At 37.5% G+C, this 16,050-nt stretch overlaps 1 protein-coding gene across 1 annotated transcript in view; it reads right to left on the minus strand.

The window, feature by feature from the left end:
- Positions 1-16,050, minus strand: part of TTN (titin) — a 272,029-nt gene that overhangs the window by 91,214 nt on the left and 164,765 nt on the right. The window contains exons 194-213 of the mRNA XM_053918810.1: positions 15,659-15,925; positions 15,275-15,541; positions 14,187-14,453; positions 13,957-14,096; positions 13,393-13,519; positions 12,472-12,614; positions 8,033-8,156; positions 7,231-7,497; positions 5,432-5,529; positions 4,550-4,718; positions 4,143-4,409; positions 3,775-4,041; positions 3,410-3,688; positions 2,913-3,321; positions 2,684-2,808; positions 2,314-2,580; positions 1,279-1,548; positions 889-1,191; positions 492-794; positions 53-240 (exon numbers count right to left, since the gene is read on the minus strand). Coding sequence (XP_053774785.1) covers positions 53-240; positions 492-794; positions 889-1,191; positions 1,279-1,548; positions 2,314-2,580; positions 2,684-2,808; positions 2,913-3,321; positions 3,410-3,688; positions 3,775-4,041; positions 4,143-4,409; positions 4,550-4,718; positions 5,432-5,529; positions 7,231-7,497; positions 8,033-8,156; positions 12,472-12,614; positions 13,393-13,519; positions 13,957-14,096; positions 14,187-14,453; positions 15,275-15,541; positions 15,659-15,925 — 4,547 coding nt within the window. The remainder of the gene's footprint in view (positions 1-52; positions 241-491; positions 795-888; positions 1,192-1,278; positions 1,549-2,313; positions 2,581-2,683; positions 2,809-2,912; positions 3,322-3,409; positions 3,689-3,774; positions 4,042-4,142; positions 4,410-4,549; positions 4,719-5,431; positions 5,530-7,230; positions 7,498-8,032; positions 8,157-12,471; positions 12,615-13,392; positions 13,520-13,956; positions 14,097-14,186; positions 14,454-15,274; positions 15,542-15,658; positions 15,926-16,050) is intronic.

Consider the following 16,050-nt stretch of genomic DNA (forward strand, 5'->3'; position numbering starts at 1 on the left):
TTTAAGTCCATGGTCATACACTGAATAATGTTTTTAGATGCAAATGCCCTACCTTGTAGGTCAGTTCAGGGACAGGTTTCATATTGCAACGAATCCAGTTATCTTTTCCTTCTTCGCATCGTTCTATGATATAACCCAAGATTGGGCTTCCTCCGTCTTCCAGAGGAGGTTCCCATGTGAGCTGAACTGATGACTGAGTCTGATCGGAGGAATTTAGGTTCACAGGAGGACTTGGTCTCTCTGGAGTGAAAGAGTTGGAGCATACCATTTAATTCAGTGACAATTATTAAGGCAATGCTGTAATCTCTATCATCATTAAAATATCAGGTTTACTGAATCCATTAAATAAAAGTAGTAGGCACTGTCTATATTTTTGTGATTTTCAAATATTTTCTGATGCTCTACCTTTTCATCAATTTTAATTTAATAATGGTAGGCTTAATTTTTGGATTTTTTGAAGGACTTATTTCCTTTGGTTTTGACGGGCTTACCAATTGGATTAGCAACTTTCACGAAGGGTGTGGCTGCGCTTGGTTTTCCAACTCCAATTCGGTTCTGGGCTCTGACCCGGAAACTGTACTCCTGTCCTTCCACCACATCAGTGACAGTTGCTGATAGGTCTTCAGCTCTCACTGTCATGGCCGTGTCCCATCTGATAGAAGTCTTGTCCCTTAGTTCAATGACGTAGTTTGTGATCTCAGCACCTCCATCATACTCTGGTGGTTCCCATGTCAGTGAGACACCAAATCTATTCACATCAGTGATGGTTACATTCAAAGGAGGGCCTGGAACATCTGGATTTCACCACAGAAGAAAACATGGGCCTTGGGTTATATCAGGGGTAAAAGCAAAGATAGGCTAGTTTGTAATTTATTAAAAAGTTCTTACCATATTTGCTCCTTGCTTCTACAGGATTGTCAGTTTCCACTGGCTCACCAGTGCCAACTCTGTTTCTGGCACTCACACGGAATAGATACTCGACTCCCCCTTTTTGTAGTCCAGTGACAGTAAACTCGCAACTGTCCGCACGGTCAGTGGCCAGAACCCAGGTCTTTCTCTTGATGTCACGCCTTTCAACAACATAACCTATGATTTTGCTTCCACCATCAGTTAATGGTTCTTCCCAAGCGAGGCTCACTTCACCGTCAAATGTTTCTGTCACTTCTAGGTTACGTACTGGCCCAGGAACATCTGAAATTCACATATAAGTTTTTTTAGTGTGTTACCATGCTTTTAGTTGTGCTTCGCCAATGAAGTCCAAGTGACTCAAAGTCTTACCGATAACTTTTAAATTGATGAATGCTTCTGCTTTTCCATGTTTGTTCTGAAGCACAATTTTGTATCTTCCTTTGTCTCCTGTCTTGGCTTCTAAAATTCTGAAAGAAGTTTGTTCGGCTGTAGTATCAACAGTCTTTGATGACAGAGCTTCATTTTCTTTAAACCACTCAGCTTCTGCCTTGGGGTAGGCATCATAGGGGACCACCATTGTCAGAGGCTGGCCGACATCCACCACAAGATCTTGATCAGCTGTCTTGATTTTAGGTGCAGCTAGTGAGAAAAATAGCATGTGAATGTGTTTCAGTTATTTATTGTAGCCCAGTGAAACCATGGCTTCTTTACTATGTGTTTGTTAGCAAATACTGATTACGTGACCTTGGAAGTCTATCATAGGAACTTTACAGCAGAGCACACCAACTGAGTTTGGTTCTCATATTGCAAATTACTAGACTGGAGAATAGAGAATCAAGGATACTATAAAGCCATAAAATCCCCCTTCTTTGCCAAAAATAACAACAGAGGACTAAATATAGTGCAAAATATATTTTCTGTCTTTTTTTTTTAAAATAAAGTGGGCACCTCACACTTAGTTCAAAATAAACAAACTTTTTCTTATGTACATTAATGGCTTTTTTATAATGATGACCAATGAGGGTGTCTTAGAGGCCTAGGTTAAGATGAGAATAGACCTAAGAAGCCCCGCAGGGTTTTGGAAAGCAGAAGAGACTTGAGCTATAGCCAGGTCTGGGTTTGCTGGGGAGACTCCCAGGGTGCTAGGTTAATCCCAGGAACCAATGAACAGCCACCACGTGCCAGGAACTGCTCAAGGTTCTGGCACGTAAAGAGGAGTGCCGTCAGTTCCTTTTACTCAGCACACTTGGTTGTAAGAGAAACTAGAATAGTTAGCACGTGGGTAGAGCTTACCAGAAACAGGGCTTTCATAGGCATTATCTCATTAATCAACTGTGAAATCTGAAATTTACACAGTATCTGTGGTAGTGTGAGGATGTTTGAGAATGAAAGAGAGGGACTTACCTGCCAGTTCAAGCTTAGCTCTGGCTTCTTTGTCTTTGGCAATAAATCTGTATTCACCCTGGTCACGAGGCTTAATATCACAAATCTGCAGCCTGTGTATCTTTCCTTCACTCATCATCTGGTGTTTGTCACCCTGGACAACAATCATGTTATTTCTCAGCCACTGAACTTCCACCTTATCTTTGTTGAGCTCAGCTAAAAAGATAACATCAGCACCAGGGGCTTCGAGAATATCTTGAGGAGGCCTGATGATCTCGACAGGGATTTCTGAAAAGAAAAGGTGAAATGAATACCAATATGTTTGTACTTGGATTTACAGCTTTTTAAAACTGACGCAAATATTCAAATTGTTTTTTCTCTTAATACGTGCCTTCCACAAAAAGCCTTGCTCGTGACCTCCTGTCTTCTACTCCACAAGCATATTCACATTCGTCCTCCAGCCTGCAATCTTTTATAATGAGTCTGTGTATACTTCCATCTTTTTCAAATTTGTATCTAAAAGAAGGGGTGGAATTATTGGTTAGCTTGCACAATTACCACTAAATTGTCAGAAGTGTCTACATAGCTACAGAGACAGAGCTGAAGAAGCTTTCGCTTACTTTTTGCCTTCTTTGATTTCTCTCCCATTTCGGTACCATTTCACATTTGCTTTCTCTCTGGACAGCTGGCAGGAGAAGACAGCATCATCGAACTCAGTGACTGTCTGGTCTTCCAAGTGCTCCACAAACTCTGTAGGAGCTTCTATGATGAGAAGCTCAGCCACAGATTTATCTTGTCCAGCGGTGACAATGTATTCACCCTCATCTGGGAAGCCACAGTCTTTAATGATTAGAGAGTGCTTATATTTATCAATTCTATATAGGACACGGTTGTCAAAAGCCACTTCTTCTCCATTTTTGGTCCACTTCAGTGTTACGTTGAGATGATTCACCTTGCACCAGAATGTGACAGATTTCTTTTCCATTGTTTCAATATCTTTAAGAGGCTCAACAATCCTGAGGTCTTCCTCTGTTGTAAGGAAGAATAATGTTGATTTTAGTTGTTTTCATAATAGAAACTGATTGTAGAAATCTCTAGTGCCATATAAGTGACTTACCTTCCACTATGAGATTGGCTGCACTCTTAACATTTTCACCTCTGCGATTGGTCAGAGACACACTATAGTTGGCTTGATCATCTAATCGTGCATCTCTAATTCGGAGGGTGTAGACCAGGTCTTTCTGGAGAATAATGTATTTTGAACTATCAAATATGGCTTCTTCATTCCTGAACCATTTGGCTTTTGCGCCTTCAGTATTGACTTCACAGTTGAAGACGACTTCTTGTTGTTCTTTCACACGAGTGTCCTTAAGAGGAACTATGATCTTGAGTTTTTCTGAAAGCAACCAACAAGACTTTATAGTATGAGGAAGGACCAAAGATACAAATGTGAGTAAACCGTAGAAGCAAAAACAAACTTACCAATCACTGTCAAGTGCGCTGCAGCTCTGGCAGCCCCAACCATGACAACGTAAGTGCCCATATCTTGTAATGTGGCATCTTTCACAACCAGGATCCTCTTCTTGCCATCAGCAATAATGTCATATTTATCTCCGGGTTCAAGTGTCTCATTATCCCTCTTCCATAGGACTTCAAAGCTTTCTTTCGATATTGTGCAGACAAATTCAGCCTTTTCCCCTTCAAGTATTTCAAGGTTTTGAGGCTTTGAGATAAATTCAGCAGCAAGTTCTGGGAAGAAAAATTTGCAAGATAGTAAAAACTTAAGCATTTGTATCCTGAATACAACAAACATGAATTTCTTAAAATATTGTTCACAGGAATTTCCATACCATGTACTTTGACTTTGCCATCGGTTCGAGAACTTGGGAGGCGGCAGTTGTAGCCGCCAGCATCCTCAAGTTGGGCATTCTGAATGACCAGGATTCTCTTTCGTCCATCAGTAAGTATTTCATATCTTCCTGTTTCAATGATCTCTTCGTCCCCTTTGTACCAAATCACTTCTGCTCCAGGCTTGGAGACTTCACAAACCAGTTTTATAGTGTCTGTTTCACTAACTTCAATGTTGGTGAGATTTTTTGTAAAGACAGCTTCTTCTTCTGCAAGAAGAATAAAAAAATTAAAAAAACCCCATTGTGTTAAAATGGAAATTCTCATTTTCTTCCCAACACATAAACTTCTGTAAAGAAAAAAAACCCAAACAAACTAAGAAACTTCTGCAAAGAAAGACTGCGCTCACCCAGCACGGTCAGCATGCCAGAGGTCCGCGCCGTCCTCACTTCGCAGGAGTACTCTGCTTCGTCGGCCAGCAGACACTTGTTGATGACGAGAATGCGCACTGCTCCCTTAGATATGATGTCGTATTTTTTGCCCTTCTTGATTTCAGCACCGTCTTTGAACCACTTAACCTATATTTAAGGTAAATTAAAACCTTTATCAGTTTTTTGTTGTTCCTTCAGATATGTGTCCTTAAGAGCAAATAGGATCCTGAGTTTTCCTAAAAGCATCCAACGAGGCTTTATAGTATGAATAATCAAAGTGGTAAATGGAAATACAGCTCAACCCCCAAAGCAGGTGAGCTGTAATCATAAAATATTTTTTTTTTTAGAAAAGCAAGAGCAAACTTCTGCAATTATTGTTAGGTGAGCTGCTGTGATACTATTGTTAGTTACTCAGTGTAATGGGATTTCGCAAGTGGAGAGCCAGAGAGGGCTTAAGACCAAGTGTAGAGCAATTCCTTTGTCTTCGGATGTGTAAACTGAGACTCAAACGGTAACTAATGGCAAATAGGAGAACTCAGTCAAGACATATAAAATTGCTATTTGATTTTTTTAACCTAAAGAAAACAGCAATTTCATACGGTTCAAATTAATAATGTCTAAATCTCCTGATTGTGAGTCCAGTATTTTTCTATTAAATAAGAGTAAATAAATAATTCCAAAAAGAGAACAATTTAAATCAAGTACATATTTCATACTAAAGTACTAATCTTTAAGCTAAAAGTAGAATGATTATCAGAGATAGGTAGGTGAGATTAACCCTTTCCCCCCCTTTTTTCCTAAGCCAAAAGTAAACATAAAGTTATCTGACAATTCAAGATATCAACCACACAATCACAGACCTTCTCATTTTCTCGGGAAATTTCACACTCAAACCGAGCCAGTTCTTTTTCTTTAACTTGAAGATCAGTGAGTGGTCTTAAGAATTCCACATGAGGAGCTGTAAGAGAAGGTAATCAGAATTCAAAATGTTTTCTAAAAATTTACTCTGGCATTATTGTGGTACATATTAAGAAATAGTGAGCAGGTCTTTTGCAGGTCTTTCTATCTTAATAAGCTACAACTGATTTTGGAATCACTTGGAGCTGCCATTCAGGTAGGATATATACTTTGCTTTTTATGTATCTCTGTAGCTTTCATAAAATAATGTGGCATATTACAGGTCCAATTAATTATGTCTGTCTGTCTGTCTATCTATCTATCCATCTATTCATCATCTCTCTACCACCAGCTCAGTTCTTCTGAATGATAGCTGGAAGAAAAATCCCACTGATATTCTCCAGAGTTGAAAGTTGATATTGTCAAAGGAAAAAACAGTAACAAGAAACATTATCTTATTTAATGCAGCAAGCATGATCTTTGAGAAATTAGCAGAATGCAATAATAATGCAGCTTGAAGTGTTGCGACAAGCCTTGTCTATGGCAGAAAGACATAAACTTGCAGTTGAAATCACATACATTCAGCTTTTTTAAAAAATCAGCTTCAAACATGTCACATATATGTCAGCCATAAAATCTATTAGGGTGACAAAGCAATGCATTTTGTATGAGGAGGTGATCTTTTTCTTTTAATATCTCTTGCTTCATTTATCTCCAGAATTAAGTTAGCACATTTACAGGATTGGAGAGCTGGCCCGTTACCCTTCTTTCTTTCAGGGCTCCTTATGAGTCTTTTCTTGATCAATGAGATCCTGGGACATAAATACTGGCTAATAGGCTTAAAGATATTGTAGGCTCATTGTAGCTAAGCCTTCTTGGAGTGGAGACAAAATAGATGGCACAAGGGAGACCCAAGAAGCTACCTTGTCACAGGCCAAAGTAGAGCAACCACAAAGTGTAAAGAATAAAACAGTACAAGATGCATGGAAGCACAATCAAAGCCACTATTTCATAGCTGTTGACAGAAGGGAAGCAACTAAATCAAACAGCAAGTATTGCACAAAAATGCGCACCGAGAAATGTTATCACTGGACAAATGAGCAAATGAAAAAAATTAGCCAGCATGTGGTGTTTTGTAAAAAGATATTATATTTTTCACCAGAGGAAGAAGTAATGCTAAAAACCATTGGAGCTCTCTTCATTCACAGCACTCAAAGATTCCAGGCTTCTCTCCATCTTCTTAACCATTCTTATTCTCCAAGAAAGCATTATGTGAATGGGCTTTATCATATTACAGCAGACCTCTAGCATGCTCTTATTCAAACCGAGATTTCATGCTCATCTTCTATTTGTTCCCCACACCCGAGGATTCATTTTCCTTCCAAGTGGAAATTGCTTTCATTTTCATTTTCATTATTTTAAAAGTCATAGCTCCCTTGTTGTCTTTTTCTTTCAACTTGTCCTCATCTGTATGAGGATATCCCTACATAGGCTTACCCCACGTAGACCAAGAGCACATCTGCTCATTGCTCAGTGAGAAGCATAGTGAGAAGTGATCAGTCTGTCCTTTTCAGACCACATGTAGCAGAAGGACTTGTTTTTTAAACATATACAGATCAGGTTATGTCTGTGTCAATATTATAAGTTGCCAAGAAACGCAGTTAGACCAAGAAAGGCATGCAAAAAGTTGTGCATCCTGTTTTTGTTGTTGTTGTTATCAAAGACTTGCAAATGGTAAGTCCTGTGTAAGAAGAATACTTACGCACGACATTCAGGTTACAGGAAGTCTTAAAATCCTTCGCATCACAAGTGTATGTTTTAATATCCTCTGGGGTACAGCCATGTATAATAAGTTTTCTGACCCTGCCATCAGCAACAATTTCATACTTCTTGTTTTTGAGAATTTCTGTGCCATTTTTGAACCATTTCACCTTAGCGTTTTCTCTGGATACTTCACATTCCAGTACTGCAGTGGCTTCCTCTTCGACCGTCTGGTCCTCAAGAGGCTTAGTGAATTCAACTGGGGGTTCTGAAAGAATCATACTCGTTAGCCAAGGCATTTCTCCTTTCCTTCGGAAAGAGTTCCAGGACCTCCTCAACTTTCTCTTGTATCGCCAGGGCTTTTGCTATTTTTAAGGTTGGTTTGTAAGATTTGATTCCACATGAATGCATTCCTCTAATAATGATGTTTCATCATTATTTGTACATACAGAGGACAAGCATTTTTAAAAAATATGAAACATCAAGGAAATAATAGCCAACTCTTTGTTGATAAAGTGACACCACCCGGTTTGATAATGATTCTTCCTCCAGCTGTTTATTGAATGCAATAAAAACAGTGGGGACCAGAAGAGGAAGTAACACCTGTGTTAGTCAATTTTAACTTAAAAAAATGGTCTGGGAATTATTGTGTTAGGCCAAAAAGTAAAAATAGACTTTTGAATATTTAGTGAATTTTAATGATCTATGCTACTCAACATATAAAGATTAAAGATAATTGAGAGTTGGCATTATTTATGACCCTTTACATTATACACGCTTTAGAAAATAAGCCTTGTAATTACCTTTCACAAAGAGGTTGGCTTGCGTTTTGAAATCTTTTGCTGTTAGTTGGACTTCTCCAGCATCTTCTAACTTTACATCCCTCAGAGTAAGTGTATGAACTTTTCCTTCTGAACGTGTGACCACCTAGGTTTTTGAAAAAACACGCAGCTTAATAATATTTGAAACAGCAATCCAATATACAAAGATGCATTTAATTAATTTAGGCAAACAGTTTGAAATAGTGCTTTCCAAGTTGTTTTATAATCATATATATAGCACATAGGTATTTGAGAATTATTTGAATTAATAGTTGGAATCTTCAAGGAAATTTTAGGCTTTAATAAGTACTCTTAATTATTTATGTGGAAATGGCTAGGCAAATTTCTGTCTATACTTCTGTGTCTGTGTGTGTGTCATATGTGTATTATATTGGCTTCCATTGTGCCACTGGGTTTATACAGAGAGAGGAAGAAGATTGAGAAGCTAAACATGAAAATAAGGAAAAAAACTGATTTTGTGTGGTAAGTGGAAAATGAGCCTTATGTTCAAAATACAAGGTGTTTGCCACACAGCAAGCTAGAACTTTTTTCCCCATTTATTTTAGCAATTAAAATTATTTTGCAAACCAATCAAACCTATGATTAAAATAATTTATCCAATTTCCTAATTTTGTTCAAAAATACAAATAAAGATGTTGACTGTTCTTCCCTTCCAAGTATTTGCATTTCAGGATTGGGAAAGTTCAGTATCAGACAGGGCTACAACTGTTCACGTAGCAGTGAACAAATAGATAAAATAACTTCAGAAATAGTTAAATCAGGAGACCACTATGACAGTAGAAAGAATAGCAAGACAGACTGTCATTAATATTAATATTTAAATACTAAATTCGAGTTGTAAATTTATCATTCAAATGTTTTATTTTCTTACAGACTATCCCTTCAAATTGCAATTTGAAGGGGTAGTCTGTAGGAAAATGCATTGTCAGAAAGAACACACCACCTTGAAATGGACGCTCACTATGCTCCATACACGTGGCCTGCACAATTGAAAATAAGCCTAGAGGACAGGGCCATCCTAGCAGTAATAAGGCCATTGGAGCGGAGCTCTTCTCATCCTACATCTAAAATTCCGTAAGGAGGGTGTGTCCTGTCATTTAGACTGATTCTGCATCGCTTAAGAGATCACTTAGAGTTAAGAATAATTTAAAAGTTTTTGCCAATGGAACTATTTATTATGCTGGTGTAAAGGAAGAGTCATGAATAAAGTTTCATGTAAAGGTTTTTCCTTAAGAGCTGGGCATGGCTATTAATATAAGTACCTTAATAATTGAGAAAGGCCTAAAGTGTAATGAGAGAAAATAAACAGATAGGAGGCGGTAATTAAGATGTGTTTTAGGAACATAGCTATTTATTCAAGGACATGGTGCTTGAATTGGAAAAAATGTTTTGTAATATTTCAATATAAATTTTGAAAACAAATTTTGGACTGTGATTTAGGACTATTTATAAAAGTATCTCAGGTTTCAATCCACCCACAGATATATCTTATTTATTAACACACTGTTTTATCCAAATTCTTCTGCAGCTACTCTAAAAAATTCTGTTACCAAGAAGTTGGCTCAGAACACAGTGGTTCTCAATTAATCACTCTATACAATGCACCTTGTTATGTTTTTAAAAAGGAAAAACTAACTGGTACCTCATGAAAATTAACCAATAAAATGAATGCTGAAGATTTGGTGTCGGATTATGTAAGGCTAGTGTTAGATTTTATCCTTTTAAAATATTGTTAATTTGTAATGGAAGCATATGGCTATCGTACAATAGGCATTATGACTGTGACTAAGTTATTAAAGTTTAACTATAAAACTAACAAAGGCCATTTAAAGACTTAACAGTCCTTTCTTGCATTGATGGCCAAAACCCCCCCAAACAAACAAAAAAACCCACAACTCATTTCAAAATGTTTTTCTTTCAATTTTCTTATTCCAATAAGTTGTTTTTGTTTGTTTAGCGTAGTTTTTGGAGGATAACCATTTTGTAGAGTTCAGGTGAGAGGCCTGAAGTAAATTGACAGTAGCAAGTATGTTCTGAAAGACTTTTTAAACAAAACTGGGAAAATGTAATAAAATGACTCTATTACTTAATGACTCTATTACTAAACTCATCTCTTTTAAAAAGAGGCATTTAAATAATATTAGAGCAAGTTCATGAAAGGCTGAAGTATTTTGGGTGGCTAAGTAAAGGACTGAAATTCCTGTGCTAAAAGAGACACAGAGGCCCTATAGAATTATAGTAAGATGATCCTTTCTAATCCAAGAAAAATGTTTAGTGACAATAAGAGATATATATATTTTTTTGAGTAAAAGAAATGTGAATAAGATTTTTGTGAGTCTACATTTTAAATTAAAATAGCATAGTCTTTACATTAAAGCTAATAAGACTGATTCTTTAATAAAAAGCTCTTAATTTGACCAAAAAGTATTTAGTAGCAAAAGAATAATATAATTTGTCCTTAAGCAGTGTTGTTATTTTCAAATTATGAATTTACAGATGTAGAAAAGATCTTGAAAGTCAACCAAATCTTTGCCTTTAGATGTGAAAGCAATTAAACCACATTTAATAGGACGAATGTATTATTTTAAGAAAGCAAACTCGAAGGTAGAGATGCCTCCATCACCCAGTTTAATATTTAGGAGACTTCACTGTAAGTAATACTTCTTTTTATATTACTTAATTCTCATGCTGAAGTCTGAACATACAGTTGCTTTTCCTATCCTCAATAAAAAATGGGACCACTTGGTGATTACGGTCTGTGTAGTCGGCAGACTTTACTTCCCAGAAGACTGTTACTGAATTATTCTCTAATCACTTAGGCAGGATACAAGCTTTTTGTTCATTTTAGAACAGTTGTTCAAAAGCATTTGCTTCTAATAATTAACCAACTTTGTGGCTTTTTTTTACTTTGAAAAAATTTGGACTCTTTAATTGTGATGAGGATAAAAGCAATGACTAAAAATTTTGAAGACATCCTATATGTATGCATTACTCTAAATGCTTTACATACATTAACTCATTATTAACATAACAATTCACTAGGAACAGACCTGTTCCCATCTTACAGAGGAGAAAATGTGTCAGAGACACTGTAAAAAACTCGCCTCAGGTCTAAATCTAAGATTTAACCCAGCAAACACTGGAACTCAGGTGGTGGGCTTTAGAACTGAACCTAAAGAATGACACAGTTACCTAACAGAGCCTTGAAAGTACGATGATACCTTGTGCGTGCGCACACAGAGGTTGCCGTTCTTAATTCTTTTTAAAGCATTAATAGTATAGTGTATAAAAAATATGGCCATGGAATATATTTAAGACATTATATCAATGGCAAAGAAGGAAACTTATGAAATGCTGACATTTTATATAAAAACCACGGACTTGCCATCTATGCCCTCACGCACTCACATAGAAATAAACAATGAGCTGAAAAGAAAGGAATTGTCTCTTGACATATTTTTTCATGGTTGTGTTCTTTGTTAAACTGAATTCCTTGTTAATTATGTTCCTATAAGTCTTAAAAGTTTGAGCTGTATTGAGACCTTGATGGCACATTCGATAGTATTCCTAAAATGTTGAAAAAAACTGGCATAGAACAATGAACTCTCCTGTGCTTGATTTTTTTCCTGGACATTTTCCATATATTTTATTTCAAGAATTCAAAATTAATGGTGAATTATCAAGATAATTTAGATACACGCTTTGTCTTGGGGATAAAATCTTAGGCCTAGAGAAGCTAACAGTGGGAGCTGGTTATATTCTAAAATTTCTTAAAGTATATTTGTTCATAGATGTGGATAACCAAAGAGCCCTTCTTTCTTTTCGGGACCATCAATTGCACTTTAAATAGTCTGCTTGCATTCCAGAATTTGCATAGCTCAAAGCACTTGAGTGTTAAAAATAGCTTTGGAGAAATGCTTAAAGAGCAGATCTGCCCAGAAGTTATCTCAACTACTTGATCAACTGCCTGAAATGGAATTTCAGTCCTCCTCTCTTAATCCCCGTCCATGCAGACCACCAGATAGCTGAAGGAGAATTTGTCATAAATCTCAATGTACACTGTTGTTACAGCGTATCCAATTAGAAAGTCTTTCTGATTTTTTTCTCCTTCCTATCATTAATAACTGAGGAGTGTTTGTCTTTTCTTCAAAAAATGAAAAACTGATTGTACTTTAATTTTAATTTCCATTGCAATGAAAACATCATCAGGTTAAACCCAACAAAAATGAGAAGAATCTGCTTTGATTTCAGCAGAAGTCAGGCTAGAACAGGAAAGAGAAAAGGAAAGGGAGAGGAAGGGACATGAGGAAGAGCAAAGAACAAGGAACATACAAGCAAAGATGGAAAACCTGATTGAAAAAGTAAGAGCAAGACAAGGCAAGCACACTCCTGCCTTTTACCTTGTCGCTGGGCTCCAGTTTCTTCCCTTTGAGATACCATTCCACTGGGATGTCCTCATAAGAGAGCTCACAGTCAAAGGTGGCTGTTTCCCCTGCAGTCACTGTGACATCCTTCAGAGGTCTCAGAAGACCAATTACTCGTGCTTTGCGAGAGGAAGGGAACAGCTTTGGATTACTCATTTTGTAATCCAAGGAAATAAATACAGAATCAGTTATTCATCTTCATGGTTACTTTCTTCAAGAAGGAAAGAGCCGCAGGACTGGCCACTCCTTTAGCTCCCATGTGAACGTGGCCCTGTGGTGCTGAGAAGGGGAGAGCTGGTGGCCGGAGGGTGGATATTTGTAGGGGCCCTTTCGTGCTGTTGTACAAGGTCAGCGAGAAATTCGTGCTGCATCTGTCTCTCTGCCAGGCATCAAGTTCCTCTGGCTACATAAGGTATGTGGCTTCCAAAATAACTAAGACTCTGATTGGGAGAGGACAAGGGCCCCTCAATCACATAGCCTGTCCATGTCCATCAAATGCTTTGCACTTTCCAAAAATGTTAGCCAAGTGCTGTCCTCTCCTTCTTGAGTCTGAAATGCCTGCACAGCCAAGCTTTCCTTTATAGTGCTACAGTGGTACAGGCACTCGAACAATGTGATCTTCGAGGGTTAAATTTCTGAGTTAGAGTCTTATTGTAGGTCTATCTACTTTGAATGAAAGGGTTACAAAATAGGTAAATCTGACTTGCTTAATTTTCTTTTGTTCAAATGGCAAGTTCAATGACAGGTATGTATTAGGATATCAAAGAAGTAAATACAAGAAAGTCTGTTTCTGTACTTTAATAATTTTTCCAATTAATCAAATAATTCCAATTAATTTCACCCTCATTTTCTGCAATAGTGCACACTGAACTTTCAGCAGAAACACATCATACTTACGTTTTACTCGGAGGTGTGCACTGGATTTAACATTGGCAGCTTGGAAATCCACCCCACCAGTCTGGTCCAGGCGGCAATTGTGCAAAATAAGGAAGTGTATTTTGCCTTCTTCTTTGATCTCACAATCCTGTAACAAAAGAGAAAAAAAGGCTTCATAGGAAATAATTTTCCTTGGGATTTTTTTCCTGAGGATATAATATCTTAATTAACAAAATGCTACTAATAATGGGTGAAGAGACTTTTAATAACTTTGAGCTCTTTTTTTGTGAAATAAAGTTCGCAGGTACATCGTGAAAGCAATGGTTATTTTAGCTCTATAATTCTGAACCAACTGGCAGCCCCTCCGAGTGTGTACAACATTGCGCCAACTATGCTGGAACACAAATAATGCAGGTGTGCCTGCCTGAGCCCACTCATAGGCCCTAATGTCTCTCTGTGGCTTAAAGTCCGACAGAGAACACAATGTCATGTTTTAAATGCCCTGTGTGCACTCTGACGGTTTCCCTGTCCTTTTCTGTTTCACACAGCTTCTGTAGGCGTTGACAAGTTCAGAAATAGCCTTACAGGTGTTTGGAGTAGTGCCTCTCCCTTGAGTTTCCAGTTGGCATGGATATCGTCTTCAGAGATTTCAGTTTCAAAGCGGGCTGTCTCCGTCTCCATCACCTCCACACTGTACAGGGGGCGCAGCAGTTTTATTTCCCGATCTAGACAAGTGAAGGTCATCACATGTCATGAGCCTCTAGCAGAAAGAACCCTGACAGCTTAGAGAGTGAAACTCGTGGAAATTTCCTTACCCTCAATGTCAAGCTTCCCTGAGGTCTTATCTGTTCCGCAGTCACAGGTGTACTGTCCGATATCTGATTTCAGGGCTTTCTTTAGGATCAGCATGCGCTTTTTGCCATCTGCCTTAATAACAGCATTTTTAGATGGCTTTATTTCCTTTCCATCCTTAAACCATTTTACTGGGGCATCCGCTTTGCTAATTTCACACTGTAGAATCACTTCATCTTTCTCTACAGCAGTATAATCTTGAAGTTTTCCTGTAAAGTATGGGTCTCCCTCTGCAAGTAAAATAGAAGACTTTTCATTAAGCACTAAGGGAAATGACAATCTTTTGAAAACTTTAAAAGGCAGCTCAGAGTTCTGTGTATATGTTAAAATTATACCAAATGCTCATTCATTTATTATGTTCAAAATTCTCTAAAGGTTAGAAAGGGAACACGTGTGTGATTTATCAGGATCTAATTTATCTGTATTTTATTTTGAAGTATTTTATTAACAGTAGTTTGAATGACACTGCGAAATTTACCTCCAAATGTAATTATGTGTTCCTTTATTATTTGGCTAAATTTTTAATTTCTTAGCAAATCTATTATTATGTCTAGTTTATCTTTATGCTTTCATATTCATATTATTAGTTTTTCATAATGTCAATTAATAGCTTGCCTTTAGTAGTTTCTGTAATGTTAGGCTTCATATCTGCTTGATATTAAGGGGCTAAAAAATGAGGTTTACTAATGTAAGTTCTATGTTTTCTCTCTTATTAGAAATTTGCAAAAACATTTTTATGAAATAAATTTGATATAGCAAGGAGCTAGGAAGATACCTATTTCTCTTTGAAACATGATGGGACTCAATAATTAATTGAGAGTTTTAATTCTGATTTTAACTGGCTATTTTGTAAGCCTGAGTCTTTATTACTTTAAATCCTTGTATTTTTAGGAAAAACATTTTAGAAATAATTCTGATAACATAAATGAGTGTCAAGGACAGGGGTTCATTTCTTGCAATATAACACTCAGAAGACAATTTTAAGTAACAGGTACTCCACATATTTCTGCTGACTTTAGTGCAATAAAATTAAACTGAAAAGAGCACCTACCAAGCACAGTGAGTTTAGCTTCTGAACTTATTCCCATAGCTTCTACTTTAATTTGAGAGGTATCATCGAGAGAGAGGTTTTTGAATGTGATCGAGTGAGTTTTCCCCTCATCGTGCATTGAAACCAACTTGGTGGTATGCAGGCGCTGGTCGTTCTTGAACCACTTCACTGGGATGTTGTCGTGGGACAGTTCCACAGTAAACACAGCGCTCTCTCTCTCTTTGGCCGTCACATCCTTGAGTGGAGTGAGGAATTTGAGTCGGATTCCTGTCAAGAAAAAAAAAAAAACCAAACCAAGCTCATTAATTCCAGCCTTTTGAAGGGGAAATATAAAAATAAAAGCAAAAAAAAATTGAAGGTGGTCTAACTGATAAAAATATTTACCTTCAATGATCAGTTTGCCACTGGTGTGCTTGTCTTCAGCTTCAAATATGTATTTTGCTTCATCTTCAAAACCAGCTGATTTGATCACCATTGAATGCTTAGTGCCGTCCTTTATAAGCTCAAATCTGTCGTCACCTGTGATTTCCTGGGTTCCTTTCAGCCAACGGAAGGTCTTGGGCTCCCTGGATACTTCACACTCAAACTTCGCCTCATCTTTCTCAAAGACTTTAACGTCACTGAGAGGTGTGATGAAGATCAGGGGCAGTTCTGCAAGAGAAGGATGGTGTGGATGAAGCCAGAGGATGATTCCATTATGACCCCTGGTCAATTCCGGATCTCAGAGGAAGTCTTGCAAACAACATGCGAAAGGGGGCCTGACAGGCAGAGCGTAC

Source organism: Desmodus rotundus, chromosome 2 (genome assembly GCF_022682495.2).
Source record: "Desmodus rotundus isolate HL8 chromosome 2, HLdesRot8A.1, whole genome shotgun sequence".
NCBI lineage: Eukaryota > Metazoa > Chordata > Mammalia > Chiroptera > Phyllostomidae > Desmodus > Desmodus rotundus.